This window comes from Crinia signifera, chromosome 6, assembly GCF_055691185.1.
Source record: "Crinia signifera chromosome 6, ASM5569118v1, whole genome shotgun sequence".
In the NCBI taxonomy this organism is placed as follows: domain Eukaryota; kingdom Metazoa; phylum Chordata; class Amphibia; order Anura; family Myobatrachidae; genus Crinia; species Crinia signifera.
This window is the reverse complement of record NC_139222.1, coordinates 71,314,134-71,340,746: the sequence shown is the minus strand read 5'-3', so window position 1 is coordinate 71,340,746 and position 26,613 is coordinate 71,314,134. Positions and strand designations below refer to the sequence as shown.

At 44.9% G+C, this 26,613-nt stretch overlaps 1 protein-coding gene across 3 annotated transcripts in view; it reads right to left on the bottom strand.

Annotated features, from left to right (window-relative positions):
- Nucleotides 1-26,613, bottom strand: part of LOC146007712 (heparan-alpha-glucosaminide N-acetyltransferase-like) — a 394,310-nt gene that overhangs the window by 322,785 nt on the left and 44,912 nt on the right. For all 3 annotated transcript variants that reach the window (XR_014444391.1, XM_083146282.1, XM_083146283.1), the window contains exon 5: nt 1,484-1,553. Coding sequence is in view for 2 of the 3 variants with exons in the window: in XM_083146282.1 (XP_083002408.1) it covers nt 1,484-1,553 (70 nt within the window). In the remaining variant the exon portion in view is untranslated. The remainder of the gene's footprint in view (nt 1-1,483; nt 1,554-26,613) is intronic.

Here is a 26,613-nt window from a genome sequence, read left to right as displayed (position 1 = left end):
CCCTGATGGTTCTTATAGTTTTGCCGACGTAATGTTGTCGACACGGGCAAAAAAGCAGATAGATCACATGAGTAGTGAGACAAGTCAAGACGTGGTTGATGCGGAAAGACTGGTCGTGATGGGGGTGCTGGAAGGTCTTGCATACTACCAAATTGCGACAGGTAGTACATTTGAGGCATCGATAGCAGCCAGGGGGTTTATGGAGGAAGTGTACTTTGGGAGCTGTGGATTCGAAGCCGGTGATGTCGGCATGCATAACCTTGTCCTTAATATTCCTGCCACGGGTGTAGCAGGCCATGGGGCGAATTCTGCTGAAGCATGGTAGTGATCGATCTGATTTAACAATGGGCCACAGGGCTGTGGTGGCACGTTGGACCACTGGAGCTTATTTTTCTGAAGTTTGGGACACTATTACAGCCACGTTGACACGTGTGTCGACATTGACTATGATTCACCGATATTGCCTCATAGAGACACCATGTTTCTTCAGCTGTGGCCGCATTATCAGTACCCTCCTACTAACAGTTTAGCACATCTGCTGCACCCAAAATCCTCTCAGCAGTGTCAGCGGTGCTACTCATTCGCCCCAGCCGTGCCATCAGCGCTGCCCACCCGCCCCGCTGTTAGCAGCACAATACACCCGCTACTCCCTGTATTCCACCCCCGCTGCTCTCTGGATCTCTAAGTGTTTGTACTGCTACTTCCACCGTCTGGGTGTCTACTGTTTGGTCGACATTGACTTTATCGTCGACATTGACTTTATCTTCTGCATGGACGTTCACACCAAGGCAACATTTGCCTGCGCTGACTTTATTTCAACACCCTGTTTGCTATTGGATTGTGAGTCGGCCCCCGTGTCTGCTGTGCTATCCCCTCGCATCGCTGCAGATCCCCCGCGCTGGTCATTTAACATGCATACGCTGTGTTTCTTCATGTGTTTGTCCTGGCTATGGGGATCCTGATTGGTCGCCGGGGACGCTCACCCGACCTGTCTGCGTTGCTATGCAGCAGGCGGGGTGACGTCAGTGGTGCGCGCTCCTGCCTCAGTGACAGGAGGTGTGCGCTCTGCACCCGGTGGCCGGTCAGCATCACATGGAGCCAGTAAGTGTTTTTTATGTTATATATGCCTGGTCCCGCCGCCGTGCGGGCATTCATCCTTATGTTTGATACCTGTTACATGCTGTCTTGACAACGATACCCCTGAGTATCGAAACGTTGACTTTGTCATGTAACTGATTTATCCATATGCTATAAAAGCTTTGAAAAAGACCCCTGGAGTGACGCGTCTATCTTTCACCGTATATATATATATATATATATATATATATATATATATATATATATTGCCTTAAATTCAAAATTGCTCCCATATGAAGGCAGGGTGGGTCACTAGTGTTTGTATATAAATATATATATATATATATATATATATATATTAGTTATAGTAAATGTCAATTTGCAAATTAGAAGGCATTACTCTTACCTAAAGATGTATTTCGCAGAATAGTATAATCCACAAATACACACCAGACAGACAAATGCCACCAGCAGTGCTGCAAAGGGAGAAAGACAACGAGGAAAATGTTACATACACGCTAAGAAATATTAAGAAAAAAACTTTTGCTTTAATCCAAGCACAAAAAAATAAAATTACAAATCAATACACATCCATAAATGTCTCAAGACTAACATCCTCACTTTTTAATAAAATCAGCATAGATTTTGTTTTTTAAATGATTGTATAAGTTTCATAGTTTTTTTGCTGTTGTTTTATGTTTTGAGTTAATGTTGGATTTTGAGGAGACCCTTGCTTCGAGAGAATAGGGAATTGTCCCGATAAATCTCTAATGTAAGCACCATTAGGCAGGTTTGGTATGGCGGTCCGACAATCGGGATACCGTCGGTCAGTATCCCGACATCAGAAACCCGACTGCCGGTGCTCCGACAGGAGGCGAGCACAAAGAAGCCCCATGCTGGGTTAGAGGCTCGCCACAGGTTCTATTCTCCCTCTTTGGGGGTTGTGGACCCCCGCAGTCAGCCGGCACCCCCATTAGGCATAAGTGAGGTACGTCTAACACTCTTAACTTTGCAAGAATTTTTTTTTACATAAAGAACAATTAACATAAAAATAAATACTTTATATACAGTTCTGTCCTAGGCATGTGTCCAGTTTTCACTGCAAACAAGACCTTGGCTTAATTTTTGCATTCTTGTACTATTATTAGAACAAAAGTTAAAAACCATAAGTAATCAAAGGACAAAACTTTCCTTAATCCCAATAGGGATACCCAATTCCCATTTATAAAAAAAAGTGTATTGTGTAGTTCATAAACTGCGACTGCATCAGACTAGAAATCGAATCACTATCAATCCTCTGATGGCAAGAAGCTTCTTAAGGCCCCCATACACTAGGGCGACTTGTCCTTAGGACAAGTCGCCCCCGACTTCCCCCTGAGCTTCCCCGGCTGCTCCCCGGGGGAGCTTGATTAGATTGGCACTTGATGTGCCATTTTTTACATGTGATAAATCGTCTCGATTTATCACATGTAAAAAACCCGTGGAGCAGGGGGGGGGGGCTACAGAGCAGGGCTGCTGGTGGGAGCAGGGGGGGGCTGGAGATGCTGCGGGGGACACAGGCGGCATAGAGCCGGGCAGAGGGAGCCGGGACTCGGAGCTGTCAGTGCTAGAAAAAAAAGCCTGTACAATGAATGGGCAGCCTGTGATTGGCTGAGCGCTCTCTCAGCCAATTGCTGAGAGAGTGCTCAGCCAATCACAGGCCACCCATTCATTGTATGGGCTTTTTTTTTTTATTCAGTACTGACAGCTCCCGGCTCCCCCTGCCCGGCTCTATGCCGCCTGTGTCCCCCGCAGCATCCCCAGCCCCCCCTGCTCCCTCCACCGCCGCGCCGCCCCACTAGGTCCCAAGTTGGGTGGTCTGACGTGCAGCATGTCCAACCACCCGACGCAGATCCGATGTGCACGGGACCGCGCATCGGATCTGAGGAGACATCAAAACTAGCCGATTTTGGTCCGATTTCGGCCAGATCCGACTGATCTGGCCGAAATCTAACCAAAATCGGCTAGTGTATGGGGGCCCTTTAGTCCAGCTGCCATAGCGGAAGCATTTGGTGACTACTATAAACAACTATATAATCTCAACCCTGATTACGACACCTTACAAGCGACTCCCTTTTAATAGATTCCTTCTTACAGAACCTCCACCTGAGCCTTTTCTCCTACAGCAGTGGTCAGGGAACTCGGTCCTCATTACCCCACACAGTGCATGTTTTGCACGTAACCCAGCAGGTGCACAGGTGTACTAATTACTCACAGACACATTTTATAAGGTCCGCAGGTGGAGTTAATTATTTCACTTGTGATTCTGGGGTTTATTCTGGTTCGTGCGGCTGGGCCGTACGCGTACGTTCCGGGTTTTTTTTTTGATCTGCGCATGCGTACCTTCCACAATGCGCAGGCGCGACGACTGCACAACGCTCACGGACGGTTATTTACGTGCGAAAAAACCTGTCCGCAAGAGTACGGTCATTGTGGGCGGCATAGGGGCGTGTTGAGGGGAGCGGCCGAAATAATGAGGAAAACTAGGCGTAAACATGGGCGTACACGGGGTTGTGCACAAAAAATGTACGGTGCTACTACCGCTCGATCGGCGAAAGCACCATGCATTTCGGAAACAAAACAGGTGGCCGGCACCGACACCTCCAGACCACCCCTACAGATACCGCATGAGAGCGGACGCCTGGGTCTGCTAATTAATGCTGATTACTACTCAAACACATACACCTGAATGTAATAAGCAATGCTGCAGCCTATTAAGTCAAAACCATTATTTCACTACCTGCAAGCCACACACAGCACTCAAACATATTGGAAGCATATCTTTTTACACTTTACACTTCTCTACATGTAAAGGTTGGTTTCATTTAAGGTAAGAATCATTTTAAGACCTGCTTATATATGCTAAGGTAGGTTTTTTAAAACATTTATACACCTTCAGTAAGTGTTTTCATATACTTTAAACAGCAGCACACTCAATCTTTAATCAATATTTTTATTAGGCTGTTCATTAAGGTAGACAATTGAGGTAATCTAAAACAATAATTGAATAACAATTAGAATTTCATTTAATTGGCTTAATCATAGTTGAAAGGCTAGATTAGCAGGTCCATATATGTGAAGGGTATGCCAGCGTGCACGGACGTACGCTCACTCTCACGATCGGTGACATACGCTGAGTTTTCCATTGAAAACAATAGAGACCCGTCCGTGCACGGTGGCGTACGCTCAGATAGCCGCAAGATGTCGGTGGGAAAACGGACGAGAGACGTCCATAAACGGTGGCGTACGCTCTTTTGTACGCCAGTTGTCGGAGTCTAAGCGGTGATCCGTCCGTGTACGTGGCGTACGCTCAAGTGTACGCCACTCCCCTTTGTCTGTGTTTGTGACCGTCCATATGCGGATGTTTTGTGGATGGACTTTCGCTCACCATCCGCGTACGGGAAACGTACGCTGATACGGAACGTACGTACGTTTGGCCGCCGCAACCAGAATAAGGTCCTCTGTGAGGAGACCTGCAAAACATGCACTGCGTGGGGTAATGAGGACCAAGTTCCCTGACCACTGTCCTACAGTATTAGATTCCCTCAAAATGGTCAGAAGAGGAAATAACGACAGTTATCAGGTTTTTGCCACTGGGAAAGGCTCCTGGTCCAGATGGCTATACTAATTCTTACTCCACTATATCAACATGCAACAAATAGTGGTACCTGAGGGAAAGCTATTATCACTATCCATAAACACGGTATAGACCCTTCCTGTTGTCCAAATTATTGGCTGATAGCTTTACTTAATACAGATATAAAAATGTACTCTAAATTTATAGCTAATAGATTAGCCCCCCTGATTCCCCAAATTGTCCACTCGGACCAAGTAGGTTAGAGTCAGGCAGTCAACAGCCAACGTGAGACGTGTCTTTGACCTTGCCGAATGTGTTGCAAAGGAAGCCATTTTCCTCTCCCTTGCCGCTGGAAAAGTGTTCAACAGACTCCACTGGGGCTTTCTCCAGGAATTTCTGTGGAGAATTGGATTAAGAGGTGGGATACTGTCTTTTTCATAGCGTTCGACGTTAGCAATGGCTTTTCTTCATCTCCTTAAGCGCTGCGGAATATGTATGCTCTATATAAGAAACTATTAATAAATAAAAATAAATCTACTTTTAAGATTTCAAACGGTACTAGACAGGGATGCCCACTATCTCCTCTTATGTATGTAATTGAGCCCCTAGCCATTAGAATAGGTTCAAGTACAAGGACCATTACAAGTGGGGTCTTCTACTCATAGATTAAGCTTGTTTGCAGATAATGTCCTATTATTTATTACAAATTCTACAACTTCTTTACCTATTGTACATGAGGTTGTAGAGAGTATCATGAGAGTTCCAGTGCAGCTTTATTTTATAAATTCAATACAGTACCTCCAAATCTAAAGCATTGCCATTCAATATGGATGCACATAAACTTTTCCATTTGAAATAAATTTTATAGATACATTTGGAGGACAGATGTTATCCTATAACTTGGTATTCACATCTCCAACTCTTTATCCACGACTAAAGAAATTAATTTTAATCCACTCGTCTCTGATAGACTTAATACACAAACGTAACCATCTCTTCATTAATGTGAGACCTTTGTAGTTCTCATTGACTGAGGGGCAAAATTAATGCTGTAAACTATCTTAATTGAATTAATAGGATTTACACATAACCAGTGTCGTAACAGGTCTCTGGAATGTCAAATACAGGTGCCGTCCCCTAAGCATATTACACCATAATGTCAGGTAGATATGACAGGACCACTGGAGTAATACAGCACAGCTCAGAGCCTCCTGAAAAAGCTGTGCAGATGGCATTGTAAGTGCCTCTAAAAGAATCTCCAGGAGGCACTGCTGCAGCGATAGTGGTTGCTGCTTACTAGCCACCAGCAAGGGCCATCCACAGAGTCTGGCACTGTTTTTAAATCTAACATAGGGGGAAAAATTACAGAAGTCATTAACCAGCTGAGACCAAGTAAGAGGCACTTTCAGTTAGCACTGCCAAGGAAATCAAGAAACCAGGGGCTGAACGTAATAACCTGTGAGGCACAGACACGGGTGCTAATCTGGCAAGTGAGCCTGTATTTTGAGCAGCAATAATTAAAAGACAAAAGCTGATACCTTTAAAAAAAAATGGTCTCTCACCCATAATTGCATCCTTGTCTGTATCTTGCAGTTTATTACATAAGACACCAGGTCTTAACACCACTTCATGGTTTAATAGTGGCTTTATTATAATATCCAAAACATGTATTTGACAATCTATCGATTGTGTTCTTCAGGAGAGCAGCCAAGCTTCAAATGTGTTATTTTTGCATTGTTAAGTAGAATGTCAATTAACGTTCCATAATGAGATTAAGCGGCTTGTAGATGTTTAATTAAAAATCAATGATGCCAAGACAAGATTGTCTCTTCAGAGCTAGATTTGTTTTCAGGCTTTGGACTGTCAATGTCTGAGCCCCAGGTTCTACTCCAAAATCAGATAAACATCTGAAAGGTCAACAAGAAGGTTGTATCAGTCAGTGTATAAAATATCCTGAAAGGCGGTATCTTGTCTGGTCTTAAAGGCCAATAAACCAAAAGAGTTACAAATGCACCTTGATGAGATTCAGGAGCAGAACAGAAATGAAGATATTTAATTAAACGATTTGATAGTGGAAGAGGATGTGTTTCATATACACTGTTAGTAATCAAATTAAAGGACAGTTCAATCAGCTACTTGACAATAAAAGTGATCTCTTTAATTGCCTTTTAAAGCACACCCATGGTGGAATTGATGCAGACTAAAGAGTAATGGTATGCAGTGCACACAAAAAGAACAGGAATCCACAACAGGAATCCAGAATGTAAAATTGATTTATACCCCTCTCTCACTGCAGGCAAATTCCCGGGTCTAGCATGTCGCCCCGGGAATTTGCCTTTTAACACGAGTTTTTCTGCATTGTGAACAGGGTTGAACAGGTCAACCCGTGCCTGCATACCTGGATCTCATACATGGATAAAACCCTTCTTTTTACCCATGTTTGCGATCCGGGTATGCAGACACGGGTTGACCCGTTCACACTGCAGAAAACCCTGTGTTAAAGGCAAATTACCGGGTAGAATTTCTTCACCCGGGAATTTGCCTTGCAGTGAGAACAGGGGTCCTTCCCTGCAGTCCCCGGCATTTTAAAATGCCGGGGAAAAGCTGTGTATTTCTCACTGGCAGTGAGATCATGGTATTAGACAAAACTCCTGCTGTTGCCATCTATGTTCCTTCTTTAGGGACAGATGTATCAAGCTTCAAAAAGTGATAAAATGGAGAGTGAGAAACAACCAGCTCCTAACTGTCATATTACAGGCTGGGTTTGAAAAATGATAGGTAGGAACTGATTGGCGGGCTGCTTGTCACTCTCCATTTTATCACTTTTAGAAGCTTGATACATCTGGCCTTTTGTGGTCTCTCCAGCCTCATCAGTGTCAACAGCCACCACCAGTACCATTTGCAGACATTCTGGGAGCCAGGTTGGCAAGGGGTATGCAGCGGGTGGGGGCATGATGGCACAATCACACTATGCAAAGCCAAGATTGCCAGCACTGTAAAGTGGGTGCTTGGCTATTATTACACAAGTCGGTGCAAATTGTGTCATTGGATGCTCAGACCGCCCTATGTACATGGAAAGTTGGTGTTGGAATGGTGAAAGACATTGGAATGCTCTCAGCATGAAGAGGTGACAAATATGCCATAAACAAAAACCTATGTGTATATAAATCTAATTATATTTCATTCATGCATTCAAATATTAGGTCACCTGCACAGTCCTTACTACAACCTATCCTCCATTATCCTCATTTTGCTGTCAGGAATCTCCATGTTTCTTGGCTTATATCACTAGTTTACTTTATATTACTTTATACTTTACTTTATATAAATTTCACCTATTCTTCTCTCTTTGCCATGTACTCTGAAAAACCTTAAACTGTTTATTTTTTCCTTAAGTTATCCTTCTTACCTATACTGTATTTTCAGCAATACTGTTTTCCCAATTCTAATGAAGCCTTGCCCTCATTGGCTCAGCATTTGGAGGGCATGTCCACATGGGGGGCAATAGGCCTCTTCTTCCCTTACGGATGTATAAAAATATATATTTATCTTGGTCATAGATTAGATTCCATTACTACGTAAGTGTGCTGGGATTATCAGGCAATTTGCTTTAGAAATAACTCCAGCAGTGCCAGTCCATGGGCATAACCCAAAACCACAGAATATCCTGGTATATGGCTACTCTGGCACACAAAGACAATCTATCTCCTGGGCATGTTATGGAGTTTTACAATAGTGAGGCTAATTTTGTAAATTCTCCTTCAATAACCCTTCCATACAAAGTTAAAAACAAATAATTATTGTAAACATAATATTGATAAATCAGGGCCTAAACAAGGGGTGTGGGAGTGGTGCTGCTGTAAAGACAGCAGGAGTCTGTGGGCAGTAACGTTGTTGCCCTACAGTCAATACCCTCTGTTCTAAACCGTTGCTGCAATCTAAATTGTGGGGCACCCTCTCCCTCTAACCCTGCCTTGCATCTAACCTCTCCCCACTAGTGCTTAACCTTAAGCCCCCCTTGTAAGTGCATAAACCTACCCCCCCCCCCCCCCAAAGTCCACCACTAGTGCCTAAACCTAACCCCCAGGCCTGACCCTAACCCATCCTAGCATACTTACGGTCAGATTGTTGGATGTTAACAAGATGTGTTTCGAAGTTCTGGCTCTAGTGGTGTTTTAACTGCAGTTGAGATGCCAGCATTGGTATTCTGAACAACAGCATGCTGATCACCAGGAATCTGAACTCATTCCATATATAACAGACATTATAATGTGTGGCATAATGTTCAATGGGCATTACGGTGTGTGGCATAAAGTGCAACAGGGATTACGGTGTGTGGCATAAAGTGCAATGGGCATTACAATGTAGCCTAATGTGTAATGGGCATTACAGTATGTGGCATAATGTGTTATGGACATAACAGTATGAGGCACAATGTGTAATGGGCATACTGTTTAATGGGCATTACAGTGTGTGGAATAATGTCTTATGGGCATAATGGTGTGTGGCATAATGTTTAATGAGCATTACAGTGTGGGGCATATTGTCTATTGAGCATTATGGTGTGAGTCCTCTTGCTTAATGAACATTATGGCATGTGGCAAGGACGCCTTGCAGCGAGGCCACACACCCTTTTTGGAATTGACACGCCATAAGTACATGTACATTCTTTATTTTTACATTTTCAGCGGGCCAAATTTTTACTGTTTGCATTGGGAACCAAATTGCCAAGTACAAGCTCTGTTATTTCTATAAAATGGCGGTGCGTGACACCATGAAAAGAGTGTATGGCTCCTTCGATGCCCTATCTAGGCCTGCAGTACAAATCCACCCATATACAGCCACTGTTTCAGAAATTTACAGACAGAAGTTGCACACAGTGCTGAATGGCAGCTCAGGCTTGGGCCACACATAGAGGTCATTCAGCGGGACTTGCTTGGCTGCAAGGAAGAAGGAGGGGTCAAACACAGCAGGGGGCCAAATCCTGCAGAACAGGATCCAGCCACTGCTGACCGGATTTCAGGGAAAACATAGGGCAGCACATCTGCAATGTGCAAAACATACATCAAAATGTACAGTATGTTTTATTCCCGTATCTGGCCGTCCCATCCTACTGCAAAATACTGTGGTAATGACCCAGCTGCTGTGGCTTTGTCACTATTTTGTGGACGGCCGCATAGACACTGGTGTGCAGGCTCCTTGCGGTGCATCGGATCCTGCTGAACGGGACACGCTGTGCCGCTATGTGTGGCCCCCACACTCTGCCAACTACAAGTTTATTAACTGCAGTAAATCAATACACAAGTATTGAAAAATTTACTGTTTGGGGGTTCTTGAGGAGCAAGTTTGAGAACTACTATCTGCTCTATTAAAAAAATATGTGGTGTATTTAATAACTGGTTGAGAAGTTTTAAATCTCTGTAATCAACAAGAGGTGTCACAGTCTTTTTCTCAGTGTTGGACTGGGGCCCAAAAGGTTGTGGCCAGTCTCCAGAAAGGGTTGTGGCTATTAGAGAGCAGTCCGGGCCCCTTGATAACTATATATAGTAAATACTGTTAATGTAATACCCTGGTACTGCAAGAGTTAATACTATTTAGTTTTATCATGCATAGCTAGGGCTATTTCCTGTGCACTGATTGGGAGAAGCTTGGCGATCAGGCAGTGATGCAAGCCTCCTGCAGAGGGGGAAGACAGGAAGTGTAAGTAGAAAGTAGCAGATTCAGGACAAGTTAGGAGGAAAAGCTAGGAGAAGGATGGGTCTTGGCTGGGACCATGGAATGGCTATCTGTCATTTCCATGGTCCCCAGCTTTGGAAACAGCAGTCATAAGTTGCACCCCTTCACAGCAGCACCTGTGGGTGCTTTTCTGCAGAGAAATATGAGGAGAATGCAGCCTCAGTGAGAGTCCCTCACAGCACATGTGGGGAGTGCTGCCAGTCCCAGCAAGGGACCTGACAGAGAGAGAGATTGCAGTGTGAGAGCAGCAGTACTGAGTCCAGTGAGAGGGTGATGCCCACCTGTAGAGGTGCCCTAGAAGAGTGCCAGGAGTGAGTCTCAGGAGAAGACATATCTGGGTGAGTGGTCGAAGCCACGTGGCATGCTGAGTAGCCCCCGATTGACAAGAGTCCTTGTTATGCATGAGAGAGACAGTAACCTGTGATGTGTAGCACTACTGGTCCCAGGATGCCCTGGTATGAACTGCTGTTCGCCATCTTTATGCCGCTGCAATTAAGTGATGTGCTGGAGGAGGTGCCTTGATGTAACCGATATGAATAATGTGCTGGAGGAGTTGGCGTGATACGTGATCTAATATAACCATTATGCTGTGTGCTGGAGGAGAGTGTTCAGAAGTTATCCCTGTTATATGTTCAATAAACTGTTTATTGCTGTTTTATGAGATGGCCTGGCGCCCAATTCTTTCCTGCGCTGCACTGACACCTGTAGTCCACTCCCACACTGCAACCGTAATGAAACTCCTGATTATTCAGGGGACCCCCTGGTACCAGTGCCTTACCCATGACCAGCCGGAGGAGAAGAAGTGTGATCCACTATACACAGTGACTGCAATTATGCATACCTAGTGCCAGTGGGATTTTACATTAGCACTGTAGAAAATACACCATATTCCTGTTCAGTATAAGATAACATGTATAATGTGTGTCTGGGCAAACGGAGGTCTGCCTGCTTCTCAGAGGCAGCATAATGATGTTGTGAGGCCGGGAACGGAGGAGGGACTATGGAAGAGACAGGACCAATTTACAGAGTGAGGGAAGGAGGAAAGTGGGGTCATGGTGGTTGCAGCGTGTAATTCAGACGTAGGCAGAGCAGACAATGTAAAAACTATTAATAGGCTGTGTGGCCCCATTTTTTGTACCTGGGGCTCCTCCAAACACTGGGGAAATGTAGAGGTGTCCCTTTTGTCCCACCTTGTTGGCTGGCCTGGCTAGAAGTAATGAAACAAGTCTCTCACTTCTGCTTCTGTTCAGTATGATCGCAGGAAAAAATATGTATGTAGATTAGCAGCTGAGAGGGAACATTGCATTGTCCCAGGATCTGTGACAGCCAGTCTTATTAATGATAATGTCTGATGAACCTACTGTAATCTCCAGATTTATCCTGTACAAGTTGACAGAAAGAGGCGTTATGCCCATTCTGCTTCTGGCTGACTGATCAAAGTTGGAAGATGAATTGATACAGTGCTAACAGTGACATATACTGTATGGTTAGTTTCAAACAATACAGGTGGTATAGCAGCTTCACAGAGGTATTTTTAATTTAAATGCAGCAATGCATTTTTTTAATTATTATTTTATACATTTATTTTTTGCATCTGTAGTTAATTGTATATTACATGATAAATATGCACTCTTATTTATTAATAACACTGTACAGACATTCAGATTGTCATATTATGTATATGATACTTCATTACTAGAAATGTGCACCTGACACTTGTTTTGTGTTTTGGTTTTGGATCTGGATCTCCTTTCGCATTTTGGATCTGGATTGGTTTTTACAAAACCAGCCTTTTTTTGAAAAAAAAAAAAAAACCATAAAAAACAGCTAAAATCACAGAAATCTTTTTTTTATGTTCTTACATAACTATATTAACCTCAATAATATTAATTTCTAGTCTATTCTGAACACTTCACAATAATATTTTTAGGCCAAAAAGTTGCATCCAGGTATCTGGATGACTAAACTAAGAGACACAAGTAGGCGGCACAAACACATGCCTCTGCTGAGCTTTTTACACAGCTCAGCAGACAGGCAGCAGCACCCCATGACTATATGGCATACAAAGAAAAGACAAGCAAGATGGAATTGTCCTTGGGCCCTCCCACATGTTGAACAGAACATACACACTTTAACAAACCAATCATTTCAGCGACAGGGCCTGCCACATGACTGTGGCTGAAATGATTGGTTTGCTTGGGCCCCCACAAAAAAAGAAGCAATTAATCTTTTCTTGCACAAACTGGCTCTACAGAGGCAAGATGTTGTCCTCATCCTCCGATTCCTCACCCCCTTCAGTGTGTACATCCGGTACTTGTGTACTAGCACTGCGCCCATCACATCGCAGACCATATCGCATGCGATGCGATATCGGCCGATGTTCTACAATGTCATACAATTTTAAAATTGTATGGCATTGTATATGGCATACAATGCCATACAATGCGATGGGATGCGATTATAAATTGTATAAGCACCCTAATGGGTGCTTACAATGCTTAAATGCACCCCCACGCCACGTCGGCGTGGATTTGATTTTATAAAGTGTGTCGAGCGCAGCGTGCCACCGAGCCCGAAGCGCGGTGAGCGCTGCGAGCCCCGCGAGGGGACGCGGATACCTTCACAGGTATCCACATCCCCTCAGTGGCTTCACAGGTATACGCGTCCACTCGCCACGCTTCGGGCTCGGTGGCTCGCTGCGCCCGCCACACTTTATAAAATCAACTCCACGCCGACGTGGATAGTGGGGGTATGAAAAGGTCGTAGGACGCGTACCGCCGCCCCTCGTGGGCTCTCTGCGCTCGCCACACTTCGGGTTCACGTTTATACTTAGGGGGTGCATTTAAGCATTGTAAGCACCCATTAGGGTGCTTATACAATTTAATATCATATATGGGTCAAAATCGCATCACATCGCATGCCAATCGGGCGACTAATTATTGTGGGCGCCGTGCTAGTACACAAGTACCGTACATCCTTATCCTCACAGAGTATTAATTCGTCCCCTTTTGACTCCACCATCACAGGCCCCTTTGTACTCTCTGTAGGCAATTGCTGGTCTGGAGGAGTTTATTAATTAATTAATTAGTACTGCACAATGCACACACACGCCGAGAGCCACCCACAACGGAGCGTTTTTGTGTTCGTCTGCAAATTTAAAGTTAATTAATTTTGATGAACATCATCTTCTAACTTATCACAGTCTGATCAAGAGAAATCCTCCCAATTTGTCAATTTTGTCCCATTTAGTTAAAGGAGTTATACCATCCTTTAGATATTTAACTCTGGTTGAAGCTCTTACAAGGAAAGCATAAATGAAAATGTTTACTAGGTAAATAATGAAAATGTGCAAAGTATTTGATTAAAGGTATACATACAACATATCCTACAGTGTAGCAATAACATGTACACTATAATGGATGTAGACCAGTAAGAGAGTTAAAAGCATCTTGACAAGAAAAACCTATATTTCATAATTGCAGTAATAAAAGGGTTAATGGAAGCTTTTCTCTTCCATCTTCTTTGGAATTGTCCATGTTTGTCTTTTCAAGATGCTTTCAACTCACTTACTGATACACATCCATTATAGTGTACGTTTTATTGCTACGCTGTAGAAAATGTTGTATGTATACCTTTAATCACATACGTGTACACATTGTCATTATTTGCGTTCCACATGTCATTCATGATTTATCTATTTCCGGTCTTGGTCATTTTGATCAAAATTCATAATTACGACTTTCACATAAAAATGACATAAAGAAGAAACAAAAAAATAGAGAGGATTATACATGTAACAAACATGCATACATAAAAATACATACAGAAATGCAAATAGCCGGCACTCAGCTCCAATACATACATATAAAATGTATACAAAGAAAAACACAGAAAAACTACATATAAAGAGCAGAATTACCGTATTTATCGGCGTATAACACGCACTTTTTTCCCCCTGAAAATAGGGGGAAAAGATGGGTGCGTGTTATACGCCGATATGCGTGCTATACTCCGATATACCGGTAATGCAGGCAGTACTGTGCGGTAATTTCAGCCGGCGGGGTACGGTACCTGTAATGCGCAGTCACCCGGCGCGTGTTGTACCTGTTATGCGCGCAGTCACCCGGCGCCTGTAATGCGCGCAGTCATCCAAGGCGGCGCCTACCAAGCGCGTGTTCTCTGCTGCTGCTGCTGCGCACCGTCGGGTCCTCGGAGCAGCAGCACGCATAAAACTCCTCCCAGTGACCTGCACAGTGACTCCTTCCTCCTGTGCTAACTGTGCTGCCCTGCTGTTATTCAAGGTGGATTTTACAGATAATCCATTATGTTAATAAACACTGTAATAAACCTGGGGCCTGGGGGGGCGGGAATGATGAGTGAATCTCTCTGGCTTCTGCTGTGCTTTATCTGTATACAGATATTTATTAACAGCTGTCAGCACCTGATATATATATATATATATAGCACAGCAGATTCCAGTACAGTGTCTTATATAGTGCAGCAGGTTCCAACCCTTATTTTGCTTCAAAGTTTTTATTTAGAAATCCCCTCTTAAAATGAAGGTGCGTGTTATACGCCTGTGCGTGTTATACGCCGATAAATACGGTAATTAAAAAACTATTTAGAATACATTATAAAAATATAACTTTATAAAACTACTTAAGTCAGCATTAAGATCCTGTGGGGATAACGTATTCAATTTGTATGGGGGGTATTCAATGTCAGGGGAACGGCTGTCGAGCAAGCTCGACAGCCGTGCCCCTGTCCCATTTTCGTTTTGCTCGCCTGGAGCTTGGGCAGTCGGGATTCAATGACCTGGCCGCCGAGCTGTGAGAAGGGGGCGTGGCCACGAGTTGATGATGAAAATAGACGAGCTCCGGCTTGCGGCAAGTTTTTTACACAGTTCGCTAACCCTCCATGCTGGGGGTGAGGGGCAAACTGCCGCTCTCCAGCTGCCTAGTGGTGGCGCCGGCCTTGAATTTATGGTGTGTACACACGGATACAATCACCTTGCAATTCTGACTATATATTCAGAATCGCATCGGTATCGCACGCAGATCGCATGATCGCAAGGGTTTTAACCCTTGCGATCGCGATGCGCGCTCCCGTATCGCACGGCAGAAAGTCTTGGCTGCCTTGACTATATAGGGCAGATCTGCACTATATAGTCAAAATTGTATGCACATCGCATGCATGCCGTGCAATGCGATCTGATCGCATCGCATAGCACATCTCACGTGTGTACACACCATTAACTGGGCAAACACTGAGTGGATGTCGTTCGATCGGACCTACATATTGCTTAAATCACTCGTGGTTGCATTTGATATCCTCAGGTATAATGTGCTGCACATCAAACCTAGCAACACCTAATGTGTACGGCAATCTGAACGACAAATGATATGTCAGACTGATATGATGTCACTTTTATCCAACTCAGAATGGACAGGCGTGAATGTTGTTCTAGTGTGTACAGGAGCATAGATAAATCATATACGACCAAAAGGGCGATAGATTGCTCAGTCTTTAGCAAGATTGCAGTGTGTGTGTGTGTGTATGCTGACTTTGGCTAGTTCTGTTCTGAATCGTAAGATTTGTTACAGGTGCAGTGCGCACCCTGCACCAATGGCCTGTGGACTGGACCACAGAGGTTAAGGCTCACTTGCCTACTCTCCTGGACTGGCCAGGAGGCTCCCAAAAGTTCAGTGACCCACCCGGCCTATTAATGCGGAGAACTGCCGAAATCATCAGAAAAATGGCAGGGCGGTCATTTTACTGGTGATCTGCGCTCTATTGCTCAGACCCCACAACATTGTGCTGGAGCAGCAGCGATACGAATATTGCCAGAAAAAATGGCCGCCGCGCCATTTTTATAGAAATTGAATGCCCAGTAGGTCCGCGCACTCTAGTTTCTCAATCATTTTGAATGCAACAGAGAATAAAAATAAATAATGACCCTTACATTTAGCGTTCAAAATATAGGAACTGTGCAGTTTGGCAGTATGGGAAACGGAGACATTTCCAAGGACAAATCTGCAAAACCTGGTACTGAAACTTGACCCTGGGCATCTATGCTTAGTAATGCAAATGAGAATCAGATTGTCCCAGCACCACACATAAATCTGTCATCCATTCTCCTCTCAGGGATAGAATCATTTACGACTCTGAACTATATGATTACCATTAACGTTTATTCTTGTAAAAATAAAAAAAGTGCCTAGTCTGCCTTCGATTTCACCCATGATTATGGTGTCACAATCCTCCTCTTATTATAAATGATTAATAACAACAACAACGAATGCACTAATTGTGCTGCAGGAGGTATACATATTGTACATTCAGATAATGCTGATGACTTGCCATAAACTGTTGCAGTCCGTGGATAGGCTTTATTCACACAAACTGTTGGGCTGTGCAGTAAATGACATCCCTTACATGTTCTACACAAAGCACACTGTAGGGGAGTGAGTGACAGACAGACAGACAGACAGTGCTCTGTCCTGGTGTGGTAGGAGGAAGACACAATCCCAGGGGTACAGCAGCAGTGACAGTAGGGTAAGAGACCCTCTCAGACCAGAGTAATGCAGTAGCCCTCATCTGTGTCACACATTGATTCAGTTAAGGGGTCGCATTAGACCTTTTGAAAAGATAGGGGTGTAATCCCAAGCCTGTATCAGCTGTCTGACACCATACTTATCGATTACAGAAAGAGACTGAAATTCTCACTTTGTAATACAATATTTTAATTACTGCTCCAACTCTGTAACTAACCTCCAGTTCATTAGCACCAGTTTAACTCTAACAGCGCCGCGACAACAGGCAAGAAATTACCGCTGTCTTTATATTAGAAAAGGTCACATTGGTGAACTGCATTATATAGAGAATTACACGGGCATACAAAAAAACTGCTTAAAAAAAAAGTGTGAGCTACTCTATCCAGCAACAGTAATGGGATACGAGGATCATATGCATAACCTAACTGCGGTGGTTAGTTGGAAATCAAGGAACTATAGGGGCAGAGGTGGACCCAGAAAAAATTAACAGGGGGGGGCACATGCTTTGGTGCCGAGCCCACTTAAATCCGCCACTGTATAGGGGCAGCCAGTACAGATTAGGAATTCCGGAAAGGTTTTCTATTGTGCAGGTTGCAAACACCTTTAACTATAATGGCCCCCGATCAGTTTTAATTTATACCATACTTTCTGCTTTATCCTTCTCTCCAGAAGCTCCTGAAGAAGAAATAAAGATGGCAAGAGGAGAATACAGTATCAAAAAGTATCCCTCTGGCCTTTGCACACAGAGAATCAACACTGTATTTAATATAGATAATAGTGTATGTTATTTTAATAAATATTTGAATGTTGTCACACTGTTCTTCCCCCAGAGTCCAGTGTATGGAACTGTAGTGTATGCACAGCCACAATACACAATATATATTTCAGAGAAAGCTCATGCACAAAATTCACCAATAACGATGACAACTATGACATCAAGCAGGGGCAGATAAGGAGAGGGGGTGGGGATATGGCATGTGGTGCAGAGCAGCCTCCGTGTGGGCCCCTCCTCTCTCCACAGCAGCATAGTCTACAGGGTTGCCTACTATCCCGGAATGGCCAGTAGGCTCCCGAAAGTTGGGTCTCCCTCCCTGCCCCCTGGAAAGGTGGGCAACCCTCCTGGATACCACCAGACACCCCCCACAATTGTTAAATTGCAGCGATCCATGGCTTTTTTAGGAAGGGGTGGGGCTAGATATGCAAATCACGTCCTTGTAGACCCGACCCCTCCTCGAATACCTGTGAATTGTAGGATTTCCATTACTTGATGATGTGTACATCAGGCCCCACCCCCAGAAGTGCTGCTGACTGTCTCCTCTCTGGGGTTCTACTGGAGAGGAGCCTTTAGACAAGTAGGATCTACTGCACATGCACCCTCCATTGAAAAGGGGCGTATGCAGTCCTATAGATACGTATAACTCTGTATATGGGCAAAACTCTGCTTTTAGTGGTGTGCAATAAATGCAAATGCAATTACATCTGACATGGCTTTCATTTATGCACAACTGCACTAACTGATTTTGAGGTTATCAATGTGTGCTCAGGGATTATGGGTATCTCCAGTGCAATTGCTGGAAAGCTACATAAACATTCTTTAATCACATGGGCATGGCTGATAAGACCAGCTTCTGTTTATTTACGGAATTATTCAGCCATATGAATCTGTTCCCAGGTCTCTGTCAGTATTATATACAGTTGTTGCACTAATGGCAAGTCTTCAGGGCCCATGAACTCCATATATTGCAGCAAATGATCACTGGACCAACGGAGTGATACTGGCACGTAACACTTGGCCATGCCAGTCTTTGCAAAGGTGCATATCAGTGACCCAGCCTATTACATAGGGCTTTTGGTTCTACTTGTTTATAAGATTTATTTAAACAAACTGTTTCTAATTGCTTTTGGTCGTGTTGTGGTGGCCATAGTACTGCCACTATTCATGTTCCAAAGGAGAAAGTGAATGTTTATACTGTGTACCCTGACAATAGGGCTTTTGCTCCTTCGTAAATCTGCATAGCGGTGCTCATCAAACTTTGGGCCTGATTCGGAGTTGATCGCAGATGCAAAATCTTTCTCAGATGGACAAAGTCATGTACCTTCCAACATGACCTATGCCAAGAGGGACACAATGCTCTCTTCAGGTGTGGTATAGGGTTCCGACAGTCGGGTTCCCGACAGTCATTAGCCCGACGTCGGGATCCCGACTGGCCGGACTCAGACAGCATAGCGAGTGCAACAAAACCCCCATGAGGGAGAATAGCCGGTGGCTGTCTGTGTTTTAACAGTCGGGATCCTGACGTTGGCTAAATGACTATCGGGATCCCGACTGTCGGGACCCCGTCCGGCACCCGCTCTCTTCCTGGACTTCCCTAATCATTTATGATTACAATCACCAATGGTGACATTTCTTTATTATAAATTAAACCAGGGGTTCTCAAACTCAGTCCTCATGACCACACACAGTTTACATTTTCCATGTCACCCAGCCCGTGCATGAAGAAGGTTCATCAATGCTTGGAGAGTGCGGTTATGACGTGGCAATAACCCCGTAGAACTTTCCGTTGTTGTCCTCTGTTGTCCTCATACATCATTCATTGCCACGTTTTAAAAATGATTTCACTTGTGATTTTGTGAGGGGACCAACAAAACATGCACTGTGTCGGAGGACCGAGTTTGAGAACCTTTTCAACACAGGTGACCAATCATACAATAAGAGTTAAGATACAGAGCATTCTGTCCCTTTTGGAATGGGTCATGTTGGGAGATATGCATGTAGGGAAAATTTAAACTGTGCAGAGAGAATTAAGGGGCGAAATGTAATAGGGTGCGTTTTTTTAGACAAAAAAAAAATCGCACCAAATCGCACCTTTAAAAATCGCGTTTTTTGCCGCGAATTCGCATATGTAATGAGATGCGAATTAGCGGCAAAAAATGCGATTTGCCGCGATTTAGGTCGATTTTTAGTCATGAAAATGTGCGCATTTTCAGTCCTGAAAATGTGCGCATTTTCATATATGCGATTTTGGTTGTCAAAAAAAAAAGAAAAAAAACGGCGTGCGGTCCCCCCCCTAAGCATAACCAGCCCCGGGCTCAAAAAGCCGGTGCTGGTATCATAAAATCAAAGGAACAATCAAGTTGGGGTTCCCTGGATTTTATAAAACCAGCACCAGGCTCAAGGTCCGGCGCTGGTTCCCAAAATACGGGGGACAAAATGACTAGGGGTCCCCCGTATTTTAAGAACCAGCACCGGACACAACCAGCCAGCAGGGTAATGCCACAGCCGGGGGGAGACTTTTTATACAAGTCCCCCCGGCCAAAGCATTAACCCCCTGGCTGGTCAGCATGGGCAGGGGTCCTGGGGAAGTGGGGACCCCCCCAATGAAGGGGTCCCCCCCCTCCAGGACTTACCAGCCCATGCTGATAGTCCGGGGCTGTCCCCGATGCCCCTGGGCGGTGGGCATCGGGCTGATATTTGGTGTAAAAGAATAGATAAACTATTGTTTTTTACTGTGGCACTACAAGTGCCAGCAAGCCTCCCCAGCAAGCTGGGACTTGGAGAACCACAAGTCCCAGCCTGCTGGGCATTAAAGGGCCCGCTGGCACTTGTAGTTCCACAGTTAAAAAAATAGTGCACAAAACACACTGACACACATTTTAAATAAAACTTTAATACACACATTACACACATACTAATACTTACCTATCTTCTTCCCGTAGGTAGCCCTGGTCCTGATGTCCTCCGGTCCTGTGTCGGCGTTCCTCTTCATGTCGACGTCCTTCTTGAAGTCGACGTCCCTGTCGGCGATGGCGTCCGGTGTCCGGGTCCGACGAAATCCATGGAGGAAGCTGTGGAAGGAAACCATACTCACCTGTCCCAGCGCGACGTAGTCCAGGTAAGGGTCTTGGAAAAAAAACAAACCGACACCCGAATCCAAGCGGACACGACGGAGACGCACGTGTGTTTGTTTACATCGTGCGGCTCCGCCTCCCGAATGCCGCTATTGGCCGCCTTGCGGCCTAGCGGCTCCTGATTGGCCGCTAGGCCGCAAGGCGGCCAATAGCGGCATTCGGGAGGCGGAGCCGCACGATGTAAACACCGTTGCGTCTCCGTCGTGTCCGCTTGGATTCGGGTGTCGGTTTGTTTTTTTTCCAAGACCCTTACCTGGACTACGTCGCGCTGGGACAGGTGAGTATGGTTTCCTTCCACAGCTTCCTCCATGGATTTCGTCGGACCCGGACACCGGACGCCATCGCCGACAGGGACGTCGACTTCAAGAAGGACGTCGACATGAAGAGGAACGCCGACACAGGACCGGAGGACATCAGGACCAGGGCTACCTACGGGAAGAAGATAGGTAAGTATTAGTATGTGTGTAATGTGTGTATTAAAGTTTTATTTAAAATGTGTGTCAGTGTGTTTTGTGCACTATTTTTTTAACTGTGGAACTACAAGTGCCAGCGGGCCCTTTAATGCCCAGCAGGCTGGGACTTGTGGTTCTCCAAGTCCCAGCTTGCTGGGGAGGCTTGCTGGCACTTGTAGTGCCACAGTAAAAAACAATAGTTTATCTATTCTTTTACACCAAATATCAGCCCGATGCCCACCGCCCAGGGGCATCGGGGACAGCCCCGGACTATCAGCATGGGCTGGTAAGTCCTGGAGGGGGGGGACCCCTTCATTGGGGGGGTCCCCACTTCCCCAGGACCCCTGCCCATGCTGACCAGCCAGGGGGTTAATGCTTTGGCCGGGGGGACTTGTATAAAAAGTCTCCCCCCGGCTGTGGCATTACCCTGCTGGCTGGTTGTGTCCGGTGCTGGTTCTTAAAATACGGGGGACCCCTAGTCATTTTGTCCCCCGTATTTTGGGAACCAGCGCCGGACCTTGAGCCTGGTGCTGGTTTTATAAAATCCAGGGAACCCCAACTTGATTGTTCCTTTGATTTTATTATACCAGCACCGGCTTTTGGAGCCCGGGGCTGGTTATGCTTAGGGGGGGGACCGCACGCCGTTTTTTTTCTTTTTTTTTGTTTTAACTATTTTTTTACAACAGAACCATGCACAGATCTCAATGATCTGTGCATGTTTCTGATAAAAGCGCCAGGCAGAACCTGGTCTATTTTTTTTGCGATTTTTAGTAAGCTTTACTAAAAATCGCAACCCATTAAATATGCGACTTCTATCCTTTTTAATGGGAAAACATCTGGATGCGATTTTTAGTCTAACTAAAAATCGCACCTTTAAAAAATGCGATTTTTCCCGCAAATCGCACCCTATAAAATATGCGATTTTCGGGAAATGCCCGAAAACGGCATATTTTGCGGGAAAAATCGCAAAAAAAAAAAAAAACGCACCCTATTACATTTCGCCCATTGTGCCCATACATGGAGCGATGTGTTCTGTGCATTTTGAACTAGATCGCATTGCATCTAGTTCAAAACTCATGCAATAGTCTACAGCAGCATGCGTTTTGATCTAGATACAATCTAGTTCAAAAAGTACGTGCTGCACATACTTTTTTGTACTTTGTGATGTGATGTGGTCCAACTCATCCCTTTAATTCGGGACACATTAATTACACAGGTTCTGTGGCTGGCTTTCACCTGGTTTTAAACTGCCACACTTCAAGACTCCTTTTCACCTGGTTTTAAACTGCCTCAGAACCTATTATTATTATTATAATTTTATTTATAAGGCGCCACAAGTGTTTCGCAGCGCCGTGCAAAGGAACAATACAGGGAGACAAAACTTGGTATAACATTGATCAAATTCCAAAAATAGAGTACAAATAAAGAGCGCCACAGTTCAGTACACATTGGTCCACTGACGCAACCAAAATTCTCATTCACTCTCTTGTCATCTCCCGCCTTGACTACTGCAACATCCTTCTCTCTGGGCTACCTTGCCCGCCCGCCTCGCCTCTCTCCAATCCATTCTTAACGCTGCTGCTAAGCTCATCTTTCTCTCCCGTTGCTCCAACTCCGCCTCCCCCTCTGTCTATCTCTTCACTGGCTCCCCATTCCTTTCCGGGTTCTCTTTAAACTCCTCACCACCACCTACAATGCTCTCTCCTCCTCCACCGCTCCTTACCTCTCTTCACTGATCTCTATCCACACTCCCTCCCGTCCTCTTCGCTCTGCCGCTGACCGCTCACCTAATCATCTCCTCCCACTCCTATGTCCAAGACTTCTCTCACGCTGCCCCCCTGCACTGGAACAACCTCCCACCACCCATCAGGCTTTCTGATTCCCTTACCTCCTTCAAGCGCTCCCTCAAAACCCACTTCTTCCGACTAGCCTATCCCTCCTCCTCCTAACCTCTTTTGCTCCTCCTATCCTGCCTACCCTACCCCTCCATCCGTTCCTACTTATCCTATTGTTTTTCGTTTGTCCACCCACTTCCTTTTAGTCTGTTAACTCTTATGAATAGGGCCCTCTTTCCTCACGTACTCACCCTACCTCTTTACCTCACCAGTGCTCCTGCCCTGTTCTTCCCTGCCTCTACTTCATCTTCAGTCTCCTCGACAATTTCAACACCTACTTCAGAACTGATGCTGATTTTAGTTCTACCAGCTATACCCCTATTTATGCTGTATTTGATCAACACACCCTGTACGTTACCTTGTAATTAGTTTTTTGTTTGCTATGTACGGCCCTGCCGACACTTTGTGGCGCCTTATAAATAAACGTACTACTCCTACTAATACACATTACAGCTTAAATATAAGTAGTGAGGACTGAATAAACATACAACTAGAGGCTTGAGGCCAATGATGGAGGGGAGTATGCAGATGAAGATGGTCACTGAGTGTTTGAGTATAAGAGAGCTGTGAGTGAAATGTGAAGAGAAGAAGGCTTTGACAACAGGAGGGAAGAGGGCCCTGCTCGGAGGAGCTTACAATCTAGTAGATTGTAACCTGTGTAATTAATATGTGTCCCGAATTAAAGGGATGAGTTGGTATCCCTAGATGTGGATGGGAGCGCGCATCGCAAGCCGAAAGCACACTGTGTATGGGCACCTTAAGATATGGGTGGGTTATTTTGTTTCTGTGCAGAGTAAATACTGGCTGCTTTATTTTTACACTGCAATTTAGATTTCAGTTTGAATAAACCCCACCCAAATCTAACTATCTCTGCACGTGTTACTTTTTGCTCCACATGCAGATCACATGGTTTTGCACATTTCAGAAAGATTTTGCGATCAACTTTCAATCAGGCCCTATGACATGCAATGTCACTGGAATCTTACTGCCCAGGATCGCAGTACAATATGTAATGTCATTGACAAGATGCATTAATGAGCACCGGCAGGGACAGGGGTTCCGATAGCAACCCGTCCCTGGAAATTGATCTTCTGGCTTCCAGAGGGATCAGTGCATGCACGGTCAGCCAGACCACGCTGCACAGCGGACACTTCTGGGGAGCGTTTCATGGGAACCCCCCTCCAGACCGGCAGTGCAGTTAGTAGCCCATAGGCTACGATGGTCTACTGCCATTTTCAGATGGTGGTAGCTGCGAGTGCCAAAATCAGAAATGGCCCCGCACAGCCGCCAATCTAGGATGCTATTACATTTGGCCCCCAACAAATACATCTTTCTACCTAGTATCAGAAAATGTATCCAAACTATAAATGAGTGCTAGTCGGCAGATGCTGTCCCAAGTGCGTATACTTGGGGCCCAATCAATCTCAGTCAAGTGAGAAACATTTGCCCTTATTCAGATCTGATCACAGTACAAATTTGTTCTCAAAATGGGAAAAACCTTGTGCACTGCAGGTGGGGCATATGTACCATGTGCAGAGAGAGTTAGATTGGTGTGAGTTATTTTGTTTCCGTGCAGGGTAAATACTGGCTGCATTATTGTTACACTGCAATTTAGATTTCAGTTTCAACACACCCCCCCACCCAAATTTATTCTCTCTGCACATGTTACATGTGCCCCACCTGCAGTGCACCTGGTTTTGCCCATTTGGAAAACAAATTTGTACTGCGATCAGATCTGAATAAGGGCCATTGTGCACAGAAGCTTTACATGTAAAAGTTATTTTTCTGATATTCAGATTACGTGACTCGAGGGAAGAACACGCTTTTCCTTTTCTCCATGAGACTCGGAGAATTGAATGAGCCTCAAAACACCAAACAACCAAAAAAGGATATTGGAGCACTACAACCCCATCATGCCACATTTACTGTATTTACTTGTAGCATATATCAATTTTAAATGCATATTCTAATTAATAAAAACTTACCTATTCCATAGACTGTGTATGGATGGTAATAATTGCATCGAACATACAGATAAGAAATATTTTTGTAGGCTAGGGCCATACTGAAAATCTTTAAGGGGCCTATTTATTAAACAATATTTGGGGGATATTCCACCAAAACAGCCATTTTCATGGGATAGCAGCAAATATTAAGGATCCCCCAAAAGATACTCAATGTATTCAATGTGGCCATCGAGGGGATTTTTACGGCGAGGATGACTTGTTTTCAGGGAGGATCGCCAAAATCAAGCCATTAACCCCCGCGCCGGTGGCTCACCCTATTCAACATTCTGGGGGAATCTTCGGTGTCAGAAAACGGCGAGGATTCCGCCAAAAGGCCAGGTTCGCGGCTAATGCAGGGAAGGTTCGCGGCTAATGCAGGAAGCCCGCTGCTTTTAGCCATGAGCCTTGCCATTTTGGCAGCCGCACGCGCCGTGTCCACGGAAACTGCGGGTGCAGGGGGATCAGTTGAATACTCCCCCGCGAGCTGTGATGGCGAGCAATCAACACTGAACGCCATCACAACTCGCTAAAGAGCATTGATTATACCCCATGTGAGAATTGCAGAAAATAATAGCTATAGCCCATATTTATTTATGTATTTATTTAGGTTTCTATGGGGACTGCAAAGATGTAAGATCTACCCACTATAGAATTAACCAGTGGCGGTTTTACCTCTGGGCTGTCACCCAAGGCAGTCCCATTGGGTACAGCTGCAGTCCATAGAATCCAGGATCCACGCATGCGCAGTACCAAGGCCGATATGCGGCCGGTCCCAGTGCCTGTCTGCAGTGTACAGGTGCCAGGACTGTATAATAGCTTCTATGGGTTGCTGCATGCACATGCACCGCTCCCGCACCGGTGGGGATCAGCAGTGGAGGTGGAGCCATCATTGCAGCCAGCGGCAGCACCCTCTTACACCTAGTTAGGAGCCGCCACTGGAATTATCTAAACTACAATTTCGATTTCACCCAAATCTAACTATCTGAACATGTTACATTTGCTCCATCTGCAATGCAGTATGGTTTTGCTTTTGGGATGCATTCTGAATGAGGCCTTATGTACTATGCTGCTTCTGTAGAGGGCGCTAAAGACTCCTTTCTCCAACAGTCCCCGCTGACACAGTCCCCGCTGAACCGCTGCACTAGATGACTATTTAAATCCTAGTCCCGATAATGACTATCATCAAATTCTTACGCTCTATGTCATTAGCAATGTGAGCTCCCATGGGTCGTTCTTGTGATCTTCGGTCATCTGCACATGCAGCTCAATCTGAGGATATCGTCAGCAAAAGAAAAATTCCTGGATGTGGCCACTGACTATATCTATTGTGTGTATGCGCTATATCGTTTGTCCGGGAGTTCACGGAAA